General features: G+C 36.8%; 3 protein-coding genes across 7 annotated transcripts in view; 1 reads left to right on the top strand and 2 right to left on the bottom strand.

Moving 5' to 3' along the window:
• pkd1a (polycystic kidney disease 1a) overlaps nt 1–1,405 on the bottom strand; it is a 34,035-nt gene extending 32,630 nt beyond the window's left edge. The window contains exon 1 of the mRNA XM_008317285.3: nt 752–1,405. Coding sequence (XP_008315507.1) covers nt 752–1,026 — 275 coding nt within the window. The 5' untranslated portion in view covers nt 1,027–1,405. The remainder of the gene's footprint in view (nt 1–751) is intronic.
• Nucleotides 1,406–1,541: 136 nt separating this feature from the next.
• Nucleotides 1,542–9,028, top strand: LOC103383940 (cell death-inducing p53-target protein 1 homolog). 4 transcript variants are annotated; one of them, XM_025058818.1, is made up of 6 exons: nt 1,542–3,346; nt 3,514–3,546; nt 3,762–3,909; nt 4,002–5,797; nt 6,446–6,494; nt 6,614–7,067. In XM_025058818.1, the coding sequence occupies exons 1-4, from the start codon at nt 3,232–3,234 to the stop codon at nt 4,105–4,107; spliced, it is 402 nt and encodes a 133-aa protein (XP_024914586.1). In that variant the 5' UTR covers nt 1,542–3,231; the 3' UTR covers nt 4,108–5,797; nt 6,446–6,494; nt 6,614–7,067. The 4 variants fall into 4 exon arrangements, with proteins under 4 accessions (XP_024914586.1, XP_008315505.1, XP_008315506.1 ...); XM_008317284.3 differs by lacking the exons at nt 1,542–3,346; nt 3,514–3,546; nt 3,762–3,909 and adding exons at nt 6,247–6,325; nt 8,059–8,139; nt 8,623–9,028 and having other exon boundaries at nt 5,755–5,797; nt 6,614–7,973; XM_008317283.3 differs by lacking the exons at nt 1,542–3,346; nt 3,514–3,546; nt 3,762–3,909 and adding exons at nt 8,059–8,139; nt 8,623–9,028 and having other exon boundaries at nt 5,697–5,797; nt 6,614–7,973.
• Nucleotides 9,029–9,103: 75 nt separating this feature from the next.
• Nucleotides 9,104–12,536, bottom strand: exosc1 (exosome component 1). 2 transcript variants are annotated; one of them, XM_017035163.2, is made up of 8 exons: nt 12,418–12,536; nt 11,314–11,471; nt 11,143–11,217; nt 10,719–10,807; nt 10,593–10,626; nt 10,406–10,456; nt 10,136–10,220; nt 9,104–9,809 (listed from the first exon to the last, which is right to left on the bottom strand). In XM_017035163.2, the coding sequence occupies exons 1-8, from the start codon at nt 12,461–12,463 to the stop codon at nt 9,703–9,705; spliced, it is 645 nt and encodes a 214-aa protein (XP_016890652.1). In that variant the 5' UTR covers nt 12,464–12,536; the 3' UTR covers nt 9,104–9,702. The 2 variants fall into 2 exon arrangements, with proteins under 2 accessions (XP_016890652.1, XP_008315498.1); XM_008317276.3 differs by having other exon boundaries at nt 11,356–11,471; nt 12,418–12,535.
• Between the last annotated feature and the right edge of the window lie 989 nt (nt 12,537–13,525).

Raw genomic sequence — 13,525 nt, 5'->3', positions numbered from 1 at the left:
ACCTTTGTGGTGTCGTCTGATGAACTTTATGTTCTTTACAATGACTAAATCTCTGTAAATCTCTAGAAAGTCGAACCTCATTTATAAGGTTTTAGTAAAATCGTAAGCCGTGACTATTTAAGATTAAACTGAGGAAAAGGAAAAACAAATTTGTTAACCCTGCTTTACATAGTTAATATCTTAACTGTCAGGTGCACAGTTCAATTAACTAAAAGTTATACAAAGATACAGCATAGGATACTGTAATAGCAATTGAAATATTAGCTTGCAGTTTTAAATCTTTGAAATCTATAGCACCGGGCTGAGCTGCTTGTTATTTAATATTCTTTCCTGATTCCAGCTTGTGTTTTTGACGATGTTGTTCCAACTAAATTAGGTCACACCGAACTGCGTCTTCATCCATAATGTTTGAAAAAAACAACTGTATTACAGGTATGGATAGATGCTGACATAGCCTGCTAGATTTGAATCATTTACTAGGCATTCAATGGCTTTGAAACATAATTGATATGTTGACTACTTTCATGATTAATCAATTTAAGGTCAAATTAAAAATAATAAATTCAATGGTGTAAACACCAAGCTACTCAACAAGGATGTGATTTACAAGATTTTAAGACAAAACATTTAGGACTTTGGACTAATCAAAAATTATCAATCGTCGTAATGAAAAATACAATTTTAATCATGTGAATACTTTGTGTTCAGTTGTGAATCAGAACTGACGTCTCCCCTCCAACCAGGTACTCACAGCACAGCGGTGGCCAGCGGGATGTCCGTAGCCGCTGGGGCCCTCTCCAGGCCGATGTTGGAGCAGTTGACGACGCAGGACGACCGCTTCTGTCCCACGAGCGTACAGCTGCAGTTAACGGGACATGGGCTACAGATCCTACTGTCTCCCTGCGGCCCAGAACCCCATGCCTCCAGGCAACAGAGCACCAGAAGCAGGCTGGCCAAGAAACTGAACCTTGCTGTGCAGACGCCATGTTTCCTCTGGAATAAAGTCTGTGCATTTCCACAAGACATTGCTTACTCACATCTCATCGCCCTGTGAGATTTAATTCCTCTCAAACTGGGGAGAAAACACGCAAAATATTCTCCTTTTGTCCTCGCCTTTAAAGTGAAAACAAAAAAACTGAGGAATGGCGGTAAAGTTTAGTCTTTTTAACGTTTACCCTTACATGCCGTTTTCTTAACATCTAACGGAGCCCCTCTTACTAGACTTTTTTCCAGGGAGAAAAAAAGTTTTTGAAAGGACTTCCTCTCTTCTCCTCCTCCTTCTTCTCCTTCTCCTCCTCTTTTTCCACGTTCTACCGCAGTTCACACAATTACCGTGTGGACGTAGGACATGCTGCATTACTTTAGTACAAAATGAGATGTTTTTTTTTAAACGGCCGAATTGTACTGCCGTTGGTGAACTACTTTTAGCTAACACATTCACGAGGCGCTCAGGCTATAGAAAAAAACACGATAGATAGACTGTCAGATCGACTTCTTCTCAGACAGACAGACAGATAGACAGACAGACAGAAGTACTGTCAAGTGTTTGCCAAAAGTTGAAATAATTTGATGGCTGCTATAGCTGTCCAAGAATCAAAAGTTTATGACCAGCAAAACCCAAGTGCTGATTATAAGCCTAATCAGCACTTGGGTTGATTAGTTCTACGTTTGAACTTGTTCCTCTCTGGGTGTTTTGGACGGTCAGAGTATTTCTGGACAGGGAAAGGAGAGGCTCTTTTTGCCTCCTAAGACAAAAGAAAGTCGGCACTGATGAGCAAATCAACGTTTTACAGACTGCTGTCCCATGAGGCAGTTTGTTCCAGGCGAGCCATAACTTTGAATCTTGAAACATGAAAAAACAAAAACAAACCCCCCAAAAAAAACAATGTCACCTCCACACATTATGGTCCATGGAGCCTCCTGTCTAACCTCAGCTGTCAACACGTATGTACCTAGTATGAAAACGATCCCAAATCCTGTAATACTGCACACCACTTCAGTACTACCTAGCAGCAATGACGTTAAAATGACAGAAGGAGGCAGTAGTAAACTTTTGCACGTCAGTCTGTTGTAATCTAATGGAAATGCTATGGAGCAGGGCTGGTCGCGGGCCAAACTGAAAATTTATTGAAAAATGAAGGCAATTGTGCATGTTTTCCCTTCTCTACAGATATATTGTGTAAACTTTTTGGATAGTTTTGCGTAAACATTGAATCGGGAACAACCAGAGCTTAATATTATAAACACATGAAAAATTAAATTTGAGCTATAACACACATCAGTATTATGTGTTTTTATCTTTAGCCTTTTGAGTTCGAGTTCCTTTCTCAGGCCAACAACACACACACAAAAAAACAGAATGTACTGTATGTACTATAATATAGCACAAACACCGCTAATACTACAAATCCTGCCAGTATATAGGGACTATATAACTCTAGTACACATAATGATATGATCTTGTGGGCCAAATATAATTACACTGTGGGCCCTAGTTTGTCACATGTGCTACGGAGGATTAATCTGTCTATAGTGGTTGCGTCGTTGTTTAAAATAAATGACCACATTTTTTTTTCTACTGCCAAAACAGCATTGACACCGTAGGTGCATGGACTCTACTAGAACTGAAACCTGACAACAAAATAAAATCAATTAATTCAATCATATAAATCATACTGAACACCAACTTCTAACAAAACAACCAGAAAAAGTGGAAATAAGGTTGTGTTGGGCCAACTGTAGCCAACTAAAAGACAGAGTTATAAAGAACATGTTTAGGTTGATAAGTTGGTTCCATAGTGTAAGTTAGCATGCCTGCCTTGGAAGCAGAGAGCAGAGTCCTGGGTTCGATTCCCAGAGGAACCACATGCATGGCATTTGCTAGGGTTAAATACCAGAAAGGTCAGAACAGAAGAAGCCTCTTGGATGAGAAGTGAAACATTTTCAAGAAACCCAACCAGTCCAGTTGCTGTTGATGTTACTGCTTAAGATACGGTGACCTGGATGACTGAAGAGTTACACAGACAGAGTTTAGACTTTCAAACCAGTTTACAAAGTGAAACTACAGTGCACCACACCTATTGTTTGCATGCACAGCATTACAACATTTACCGTGTAACTCGTTTGACTGGTTCACACGCACAAGAAATACGGAAAGAACACAGAGGGACTTATACTATAAACACATAGTTTTAACCCTGTCAGTTGCTGTTTGGGGCACTGAAAGCAAGTATGGAGAAGGATCAAGGACAACCACTGGACTTTTCAAATACACCAGCACCTCCATATCCAGGCTACCCCGAAAACTACAATGTTGGAGTCTATGGTGGAGCACCTACTCAAGCAGGTAAGCCCTGAAGAACCTCATCGACCGATTTCATTCTTTCATACAAGTTTTTAATAAGTAAAATTTTGTTTTTTCATTATATTAGTTATTATATCAAGTGTATCTGGTGGGTGCTACTGTTTTATGTTCTGATCTTCTTTATGGATAATGTCTTTTTCTTGTATCAGCTTATCATTACAGCCCACAACAACCTCAAACAGGTATGTTTCTCACCTTACACTACTGCATGTTTCAAGCAACTGTTACTTGTATTTTTAAATGTAAATTAAACCTTTTTTTACTATGTCAACAACTCATTTAAGGTACAATTAATTTTTTCATAAACTTTAACTGACTTTTAACTTTGTTAAGGGTCAGTATTGCTGCTTCACAAAGTGTATTAGTGGTGATTGCATGATGGCATTTTTTGGAATAGTGCAACAGGTAGTGGTGGTACAGCAGATGCCAACAGATGCCCCTGGACAGATGACGTGTCCTCGCTGTCAAACCACTGTTCTTACTAAAACAGAGAACAAGAATGGTTTGTTCACCTGGCTAATTTGTGGTGTACTTGGAGTTTTCTTGTAAGTATATAGTATGTCAGTATATGTGTGTGTGTGTATGTATTTGATGTGTGATATTTAACATAATTTTGTCTTTACCTCTGGTCTTCCAGGTGCTGGCCTTGCTGTTTCATCCCTTTTTGCGTGGATGGTTGCAAGGATGTGGAACATTCCTGTCCTTTATGTAACACTGTTCTGCACATCCATAAACGCATGTGAAGTGCTGCGTTCTCTATAAGAAAAAAACAAACAAAACTATTTACCATGACACATAGTTTGTTTTAGGTCTGATGTGTGAATATATACAACAAGTGGCTTTAAAATTTTAACACAACAGATTTACTTCTGAATCGTGAAGAAAAATGTAATATTGATGTAGTCTTTAAAATATTTGCTGCTCTTTATTGTAGTTTGTGATTCTGTTAGCTCAGAAGACTTTTTCTCAGGCTTTTGTTTGCTATAAAAAGGCATTAATGTTTAAGGCTACATTTTTAATATTAGGATAGTAACACACAAAAAGACTGCAAACAACAAGCATAATTGAAAGAAATAATGTAAATAAAATCAAGGTTCTTATTCAGGTTTTGTGCAAATATTAATTGCCACTACATTTTGAAGAAAATCAAAAAATACTGCTCTTATAATACAAAGCACTGTAATACATATTTTATACTTATTTTTTAAATTTTTGTATTTATTTTTAATTTTTAAAACACAGCTTTAACAATGGGGTCAATCATTATTACCAATGTTTTTCTTATTTTAATTTATTTGATGCTGCCCTTACTACAGCATACACTGTCAATGAAGATTCTGAGAATGCACTGCGATGATTTCATATGATTAGCATACTAATGACAGACTTACGTTTTTAACTGCAATTAGTTTCACTCAGATATTTACTTAGATATAAACTTTTTTGATCCCACACTGGGGAAGTTGTTGCGTTAACAGCTGATCTGCTGAAACAGGCTGTCTCATGGTATGTGGTTCTCCTGGAACCTCAGGACCCACTGTGTGTAAAGCAGATGAAAACTGCTCCACTATGGAACCGCTGTACAATATATATTATTCTGACATATTTTGATTCATAAATATAAAAATCACCATCTATAATGAAACAATTGTCGTGTTTTGAGTACATTCCTCTCAGAGCTCTTATATTCTCAACATTTTAGTCATTATCCAATATACAGCTATAGTATATCCTGGTTTTTACGTTTACATGGTAAAAAGTCATAGAAAAACATCTCCTGCAATGCCCGCATTTCCCCAATAGATGGCGTAGAAAAAGTAAAACGCATCTTAGCTTTTAGACATGACTTTTACATATAATTTTTTAGTTCACACCAACTCTCAATCTATGTGCTCCTCACCCTACTAATCCAATTTAGAATGAGCCCTTCTTATTTGGCCAGTTTTCCTTTTAATCAACGCACCAACAAAAGGAGTAGTTCCAGGTCACAGTACGTTTAGCCACACGAGTCTTAGGCATGTGAAATTTGTAAGCTGTTTATATTGTATCAGAAATACTTATCGTGTAATGGTCATATACAAGAATATATATATAACTGGTTTGCATAACTGTTTAGTTTGTCTTTGTCAAATAAGACTTTTAACAGCCGGGTAGCAACTGTTAGTTAGCATGTCTAAGTTCAGTACAAGTTTCTTGATAGATTTGGTACAAGTTATTGAGTGTAAATGTGTCATAGTCATTCATTATTTAGTCATGAAAAGTTATCATCGTTTTATTCACAAATAAATAAAATGTATTCAAAAACATAAAAGCAAACTCCAACGGTGCATACGTTTAGTACTGATAGTCAGTTTCACTTCACGTGCCTACGAGGAAAGTACTTCCGGGTCAACGTGTGTTTCGCCACGCGAATCTTACGAGCACGGGAAATTGGTAAACTGTTTACATTATATCAATATAACTTATCGTGTTGTGGCCATATATAAATATAGATATAAATGACTTTTAACCACAGAGTATCAACTGTTAGCTAGCATGTCTTTGTGCAGTTCCAGGATACGTTACTGTGTGTAAATGTATCATATCCATTTATTTATGAAAACCTCGTCGCCTTAATCGCCACCAAAACATTCACAGATTTGTTTTGCTTTAAATTGATTATTTGAATCAAGTGTAATGAGAGTAAAGTTCGTGGTTGCATGTGAAGGTGCCAGGTAGCGACTTTCAGAGAAACCTCGTTGGAAGACTCAAAGGTTTTAAATTGACTGATTACTGTAAACTATTTGCTCATCAAAAAACAAAAAAACAAACAAGATATAATAGTTATTTTCGATAAAAGATGTTGAAGCGGAAGACACTTGAGAAGATTGTTGATGTTACAGTAGAGGGGGCACGGAATAGGGTCAGATGGAGGCAGACGATCTGCTGTGGCAACCCCTGAAGGAAACAGCTGCAGAAAATGTATTTACAGCAAATATTTTTTTAAAAAAAGAACTCACGTCGTTGTGATCACACATTCATCATCTCATTTTTTATGCATTAACAGTTTATAATTAATACAAACTCATTGGTTACTTTCAGCTGAAGTGACTTGCTCTGTGAGTAGATTGGGGCTCTCAACAAACCATTGGTGAGTAAATGTCATTCACTCTGTCATTTTGTTTGGATTTGCACTAACAGACAGTAATAACAGTGATATTTCATATGCTAGGAATACATATACATTCTTTACTTTTTTTAAAAATCCAGAGTTGCAAAGTCCATGCCATTGAAGGAGGAGGAAATGGATTTTAGCAACAAAAGTGAAGAAAAGCATATAAAGAAGAAAAAGCTGAAGAAGAGTAAAACCACTGTGGTTGACAACAAGAACTGTTGTGTTGATGATCTAATTCCATTGAGGAAGATGAAGCATAGCCAGACAGAACAAACAGCGACTTTAGAGCCAGAATCTTATCAAAGTAGTGGTAGTAAAAAAAGGAATAAGGATAGAAAAAAAAAAAAAAGGGAAGAAGGTGTAAACCAATTGGAAGATGGTGTAAATAATGCTGGTGCAATGGAGACAACAGAAAATCTGCTGTACAAAAAGAAGAAAAAGAAGATTTGTGATATCAAACATGTAGAAATACATCAAGATTTGTTAAAAGAAGAGAAAAAACAGCGAAAGAAAGAAAAAGAAAAGAGTGAGAAATTGCAAATCAGAAAATTAAGTCCAACAAAAAATAACCTGGAAAGTGAGCATGTGTGAATAAGGATAGATATAAATAAAAAAGATATAAATAAAAAAGCTGCACCCACAGAGAAGACAATGGGACAAAGTAAAAAAAAGAAAGCCAAGAAGGAAAAGCATTTGTCAGTCAGTAACACAGTCAATTACCCAGAGCAAAGTGAAGAAACAAATACCTCTGAAGAAACTGTAGCTAACACACAGGAATGGGGTGTGGCAGCAGGAGGGAGTGATTGTGATAATGTAGAAACGAAGAAAAAAAAGAAAAAGGCTAAAAGAAAGTGTGATGTAACAGACAGATCTGAGGACTGTATGAATAAGGACAAAGTAAACAACAAAGAAAAGGAGAATGTGCTTGGTATAAGTAATATGGAGACTGAGAAAGTAGATAAAAAAAAGAAGAAGAAAAAGAAATCTGATGATAAAGGAGAAAAAAAGAATGCCAAAAGCTCACAAGAGAATGAGGAACTATTTTTAAAGCATGGCGAATACAAAGAGGATGACAAAAAGGAAGAAACAGTTACTGTTGTGACAAGTAAAAAAATAAACAAGGTCAAACGACAGGAAAATGACCATATGTTTTATGCAAATAACGAACAGACAAAAGAACGCCTGGAGACAGAAGAATTATTCATTGGAGATGGTGAAAATGAAATAAATGAAAAGAAAGAAGAAACTCCTAGAAACGCTAAAGAAAAAACAAGAAAAAAGAAGGTAAAAGATGAGGATAACAATGTTAGACATGATGGTAGTGCAATAAAGAAGAGGAAAAAGGAAAGCTGCCGAGACACAGAAGAATTATTAATGGAGTATGAAGAAAAACCAAAGTCTGAGAAAAAAGCAAAAAAGAAAAGGAAGATCGAGGAGAAGGTGGAAGAGCCACTGGTGAGTGTCAATTACCAGACTTCACTGACTCTGTTCTGGAGCTGTGCCATTTTCCTGTTTTAATAAGACTTGTGTTTTGATTAAGAAATCTGTCCACGTGGATACGATCAGCAGCAACCAAATATGCAAGGCTTCTCAACCTCAAGAGACACAAGCTAGACCTTTGGTGAGTATATATACAGTATATATATATATATATATAATTTTCCATAAAACTGTTTACGTAACCTGTTTGTAACTCACGCAATTACAGTTATGTACTGTTAATGGTGCCTGCAAGATACATACCATGGGCCCTAAAACACTTCCATACCATTACACATACCAGCGTTTGAACTTTTTACAAGAAGCAAACTGGGTAATTTCCTTTACTAAACTTAAGTTTTAATGCTGTTCCACCTGAGGGATTTAGCGTTTAGTTTATATTCTAAATATTTTAAAGAATTTGCAAGATCAATGTATTGTTTTATAAAGTTGGTCTGTTTACTTTCTTGTTTATATATTAGTTGGTTGTAAGTCACTCTAAGAGATTTGTTGACTTCGGTGCAGAGGTTTGTGCTCCTCCCTGTCTGTGATCTCCTGTTACTGTAGACTTTTTAAAGCATCACCTGGACTTGGACCACTAACGTCTCTTTTGTGTGTCTCGCAGGATTTGGGTCAGTGGACTACTGCTGAGTTCAACAGTTCTCAGCAACAGCACAAGTTCCTGAGTCTGATGGGTGCCTTCAAAAAAGGTTTCCAGCCAGCTGCTGCAGGCAAAGGAAAGCCAAATATGGCAATGGGAAAAGAGGCACAGCAGCAATTACAGCAAGGGCTTTTGGGACAGTTTGAGCACGCTCACTCACGCACCATGAACTTCAATAAGAGAGGGGCGGGACTTGGGTTTACTCCATTGTCCAATAAGAAGTTTTCGATTGACATCAATGCATGCCGTTCGGTTCATTTTGATCCTTAATAAAAGTGAATTAAAAAATATATATATATTGTTTTTATCTCACTTGAGAATAACAGACAGAGAGAAAAAAAATCTACTAGAATAAAAAACCACTAAATGATGTATTTGTTTTTTGTGTATGCATTTAATTCCACTAACTCAACATTTGTGGTCAGTACAAAAAAGGAAATTCACACAATGGTAACATTTTCCTTTAATGGTCATGGGCCATTTTATTCCTCTTGCTGCAAGCAAAAGAAATTTGACTTTGTGCACAGTAGCTGCATTTTGAGTGCATTTGCACAAGAGGCTCTATCAAACACATTTCCCAACTTTTACAATCCCTTCGTGGTCATGTATACCTCGTACATCTTTTTTACTCTGAAGTAGAAAGTTGTCTCAGACATAGAAGTTACTGTCAGTTAATAAAATGAGCTACACCTTCCATGGAGGATGGATGATGCAGCCACTGTCCTGAGTAGGGATATATCTGGCTGTTTCCTTTCCTTTTTACCCCAGTATTTGTAATACTCAACAGTAGTATAATGTGACGCTGCAGTATTTCTCCACAGCTGTATGATATTTTAGAAAATGTCTTGAGTTGAGAGATTTAGTCTTTTGCTGCTCTTGTTTGACACAATTTGCAGGAAAAAAAAAAGACTTTTGACAGAACACTAAATGACAACTCACGTGTTGTCCACTCAGGAAATGTCTGAAAGAGCTGGGACGACTGGACAACACTGTGTGTAGGATGGTGGGAATGCTGTGTGTTACAGGTGCGCAAGAAAACCTTTGTCACGCGTGCAGATACTCAGGCTGCACTCTTGCCACTTTGCGGAACTCTTTGACGTGGGTCCTTGGACACTGCATTTCACACCAGCTGATGGGAATCATCTGAGCACCTGAGTCACAGTAAATATGAGTTAAAAAAAGATAAAGGAATGTAAATACACGTCATTTACACAAAAACCAAAATGAAACAATATCAACAAGAACAGCCAAAGCTAATGAAAGTAGCCAAGTGGTGAAATTTGTTTAACAGTAATAGAAAACATGGTCCATGCATGGCTTTTACATGTTATTTATCTTAGTTCACACCAACACTCCATCTATCTGACGGCCCAGACTCCCTGTCAAATTTTAGAACCTAGAGAAACTTAACATGGTTATGGTTCAAAAACCATCAACAGTTAAAAACTTTTCACTATTAATAATCTTTAAGGGTTACCTGCTTCACTGTGTGCAACGACAACTCCCAGTTCATTTTCTGCAGTTGTCAACAAATAGTTAGATTGGACATCACCAAGAGAAATCTGTATAGGGGTCAAGGGTCAACATCACACAGATTCACAACACTGAACATCTAAATGGAAAAAGGTACAGAAAAGTGGTAGCAGGTGTACCTACTAAGGTGTGTTTGCTTGTTTATTCGCATACCATTTAACAAGCATTCATTTTTCTAACTGACCAATATTAATATTAACTGATAGAAGGATACCACTTTTGCAAGGACAATGTCACCAGGTCTGAAACTTTTGTATGTCTCCACCTGTTAAAGTACAGAGAACGATATAAATGAAGTTTCTCATCTCAGTTTTAGTGATGTAATGACCTAAAAAATGAAAACAATGAAAATAAAATAAAAACAATAAATTATTACAACAAACACTCTTATTCACACATACCTTGTCCTTTTCTGTTGCACGTACATCTTCTTTTCTACATTTGAATAGAAAAATAATGTTTTTTTAGGAAAGCATTGAAACACGAAAAAAAAAACAGTTGAACTATTGAGTCAGAGTTGAGAGTACCTGATTGTCCCTCTGAAGCGGTCCTTCAGCGGCGTGGAGCCTACATACAGAATGTGAACCTTGGCATACCTGGGATTTATGCTGGTCACCTGTGTGATTAAAGACCAAGATGAAGCTCAAAGCACAAAATATAGTTGTTTTTTTTTTGTCTTCAGTTAGCTACAATAACAGTTATCTGTCACAAATTAGGTAAGTACATCATGTGTATTAGTGGTACAACAGTGCATATATATATATATATATATATATATATATATATATACATACACACAATATAAGGGTGTCAAAACAAACTCTTCAATGAACAGGACCAGTTGTCTTTATATATCCTTGAATAATTGAATGTTTAATTCTATCTGCATTTTGGCTTATATTTGTGCCTAAAGTCAGATATATAAGGTAAACATCAGATCTCAATATGTACCTTACAAGTGACAATTGCTCCCACATCTGGCAGCAGCTGAGTTTCTGTTTCCCTCACTACTGAAATCACAGGTAACTGGAAAAAGAACATTCACACGACTAGTATTCAGGACATATGGAAATTTTAAACAAAAGACTTTTCATTGTTACTGTTTTGCATCTTAGCTCATACTTTTAGACAGGTACTCCGAAACACATCCATCATGTCCCTCACCTCTTCTCCTTCATTTTTTTTGATGACGTAGCCTGCTAATGAGGAATATATGTAGCCGTGCCGAAGATACACACCAGTGCCGGGCATACAGTCCTCCGTGCTGCATAATTTGTCACCTGTGGGGGTAAATTAAGATGGGGTATTTAGGTATTTAGCATGCTTTACAAATGTCCTATTTATTGAACCATCACAGAAAAGAACGGTTAGTTTCAACATGCTAATTTTTTCATTTGTAAATGAACAACTGAAGCATTAGAATTATAGAAAAAAAGAACAAAATATTTCAAGCAAGAAGGGAGGGTTTTCTTGGTTAGAAGTGGCCAGCAGTTTGAGGACGATGCCTTATAGGAACTCAAGTTTGATGGCAGTAACTTATGACAGCAAATGCAAAAGAGCTTTGACTTAACCCAAGATAAATATTCACGGATGCACCCAAATTGAGCATACAATATCTAGTCACCATGTATCAACAAGTAAACTTATGTTTACATTTTTTCTTAAAACGATGGTGTAGTTGATCTTGTAGGCTTTAGGTTAAAAACCTTCATCTCTGAAGTTTGAAAGGTTTATCCTGTTAAAATTATAAAGTACAGACTTTCTTCTTGGATAAATTAAGTTAAATTAATATACGTGTACTTTTAAAAAATTTGTAGTCGATATGATGAGTAAGTGAAAAACAAGTGAGCAAAGGAATGTTGACGTGCTGTCCTCAGGCAATGGGCAGGGCAGCACATCAAACCCAGCACGGAATGTTAAAATCATCCACTCTCGGTCGTGCACAAGTTCGGGTATTTTTTTTTATTTTTATTTTTTAAACAGCAGAATAATATTTCCTTACACCGAATGTAAACAATCGGTTTACAACTAACAAACGACGAGAGACGATACAGCACACCCTACCACGCATGGGAATACCAACACCGCACAGTAACTACCCAGTAGATAACCTACACTTAGAAACACCGTCAGGACCACCGCTAACAGTCAAAATGTGTAAGGAGGTCTAAAACATAGTGTAACAACATTCCTAATAACAGTAATATTATCATTTGTGGTGCTCACCTGGAACACACAGCTTCATGGGCGACATGTTTGAGAGAAGAACCATGTGTTAGCTGATTGGTTGAGGCGAAGTACTCATGTAAAATATGATTGGTTGTTCACGCGAGGGGCCGAACATACGGACGGCTCTATCCGCCATGTTTGTTGAGGCACGTGTGGTCAGTCATGGTTGATAAAATGAAGTTCTGCATACAGTTATGGAGCTGACAAAGTACTTAGTAACACAACGACAAACAGGCTAACAGTAACAAAGCCCGACGAGTCTTCTGCTAGCCTCCCATAGGAATAGGACTAGAAGAAAACACAAATTCTGCACATGCAGTGTTAGGAAATATATAAAATGTTTTATACAGGAAGAGGTTTTATAGGCCTCACACCACAAATGTGTAATGAACTAATAATTGATTTGATCTATAAAAATGAGATAGAGGTAAATGATCTGCAGTGGTGATCCCTGAAGGGAACACCCAATAGAAGGAGAACAATGCAATGATTGCCACATGTGCCGTATTGAAACATGCAATACAGGAAATTATACAGTTTTTTTGTCCTTTCTCGAGTTTTGTGTATGTACTGCCCTTAGATATGTCCTTACATAAGTTGATGTTCAAGAGAAAAGTAATATTGTGTTCCATAAAAATAGCAATACTTATTACTACAATTGAAAAGTGTATTATCAAGTGATAATTTCTCTATCGTTGAGTTGCTGTATGACAGATCTTCATGAATACTACTTCAAATTCTTAGATTGATTTTTCTTGTCAATTCTCCTTAGGATTCAGTTATCACTGTTGCCGGTGCACCTTTTCTTAACTCTTTCCTTTCATTTAACTTTCAATGAATATCCTTGTATGCATTTGGTGAACTGTGAATTATGGGTGAGACATCGGTCAAGTAGAAATCCTCCCTATAATTGTGTAACCTAAGTATTAGTAACAACAACAACAACGAGAATAGTTATAACAATAGTAATTGTTTTGTTATCGCCAAAGTTCTTCCAAAGATTCTCAGTTGTTTAAAGATTGAGATTGGGTTTTGTCTTCTCACGTGTCTTTTAAGGGCGTTTGTTTGTACCCTATCGCGACAGCTGAAACTGAACGCTGATTGG

This window comes from Cynoglossus semilaevis, chromosome 9 (assembly GCF_000523025.1).
Source record: "Cynoglossus semilaevis isolate Cse_v1.0 chromosome 9, Cse_v1.0, whole genome shotgun sequence".
NCBI lineage: Eukaryota > Metazoa > Chordata > Actinopteri > Pleuronectiformes > Cynoglossidae > Cynoglossus > Cynoglossus semilaevis.
The sequence above is the reverse complement of the archived record's forward strand: the minus strand, read 5'-3'. Positions and strand labels throughout refer to the sequence as shown.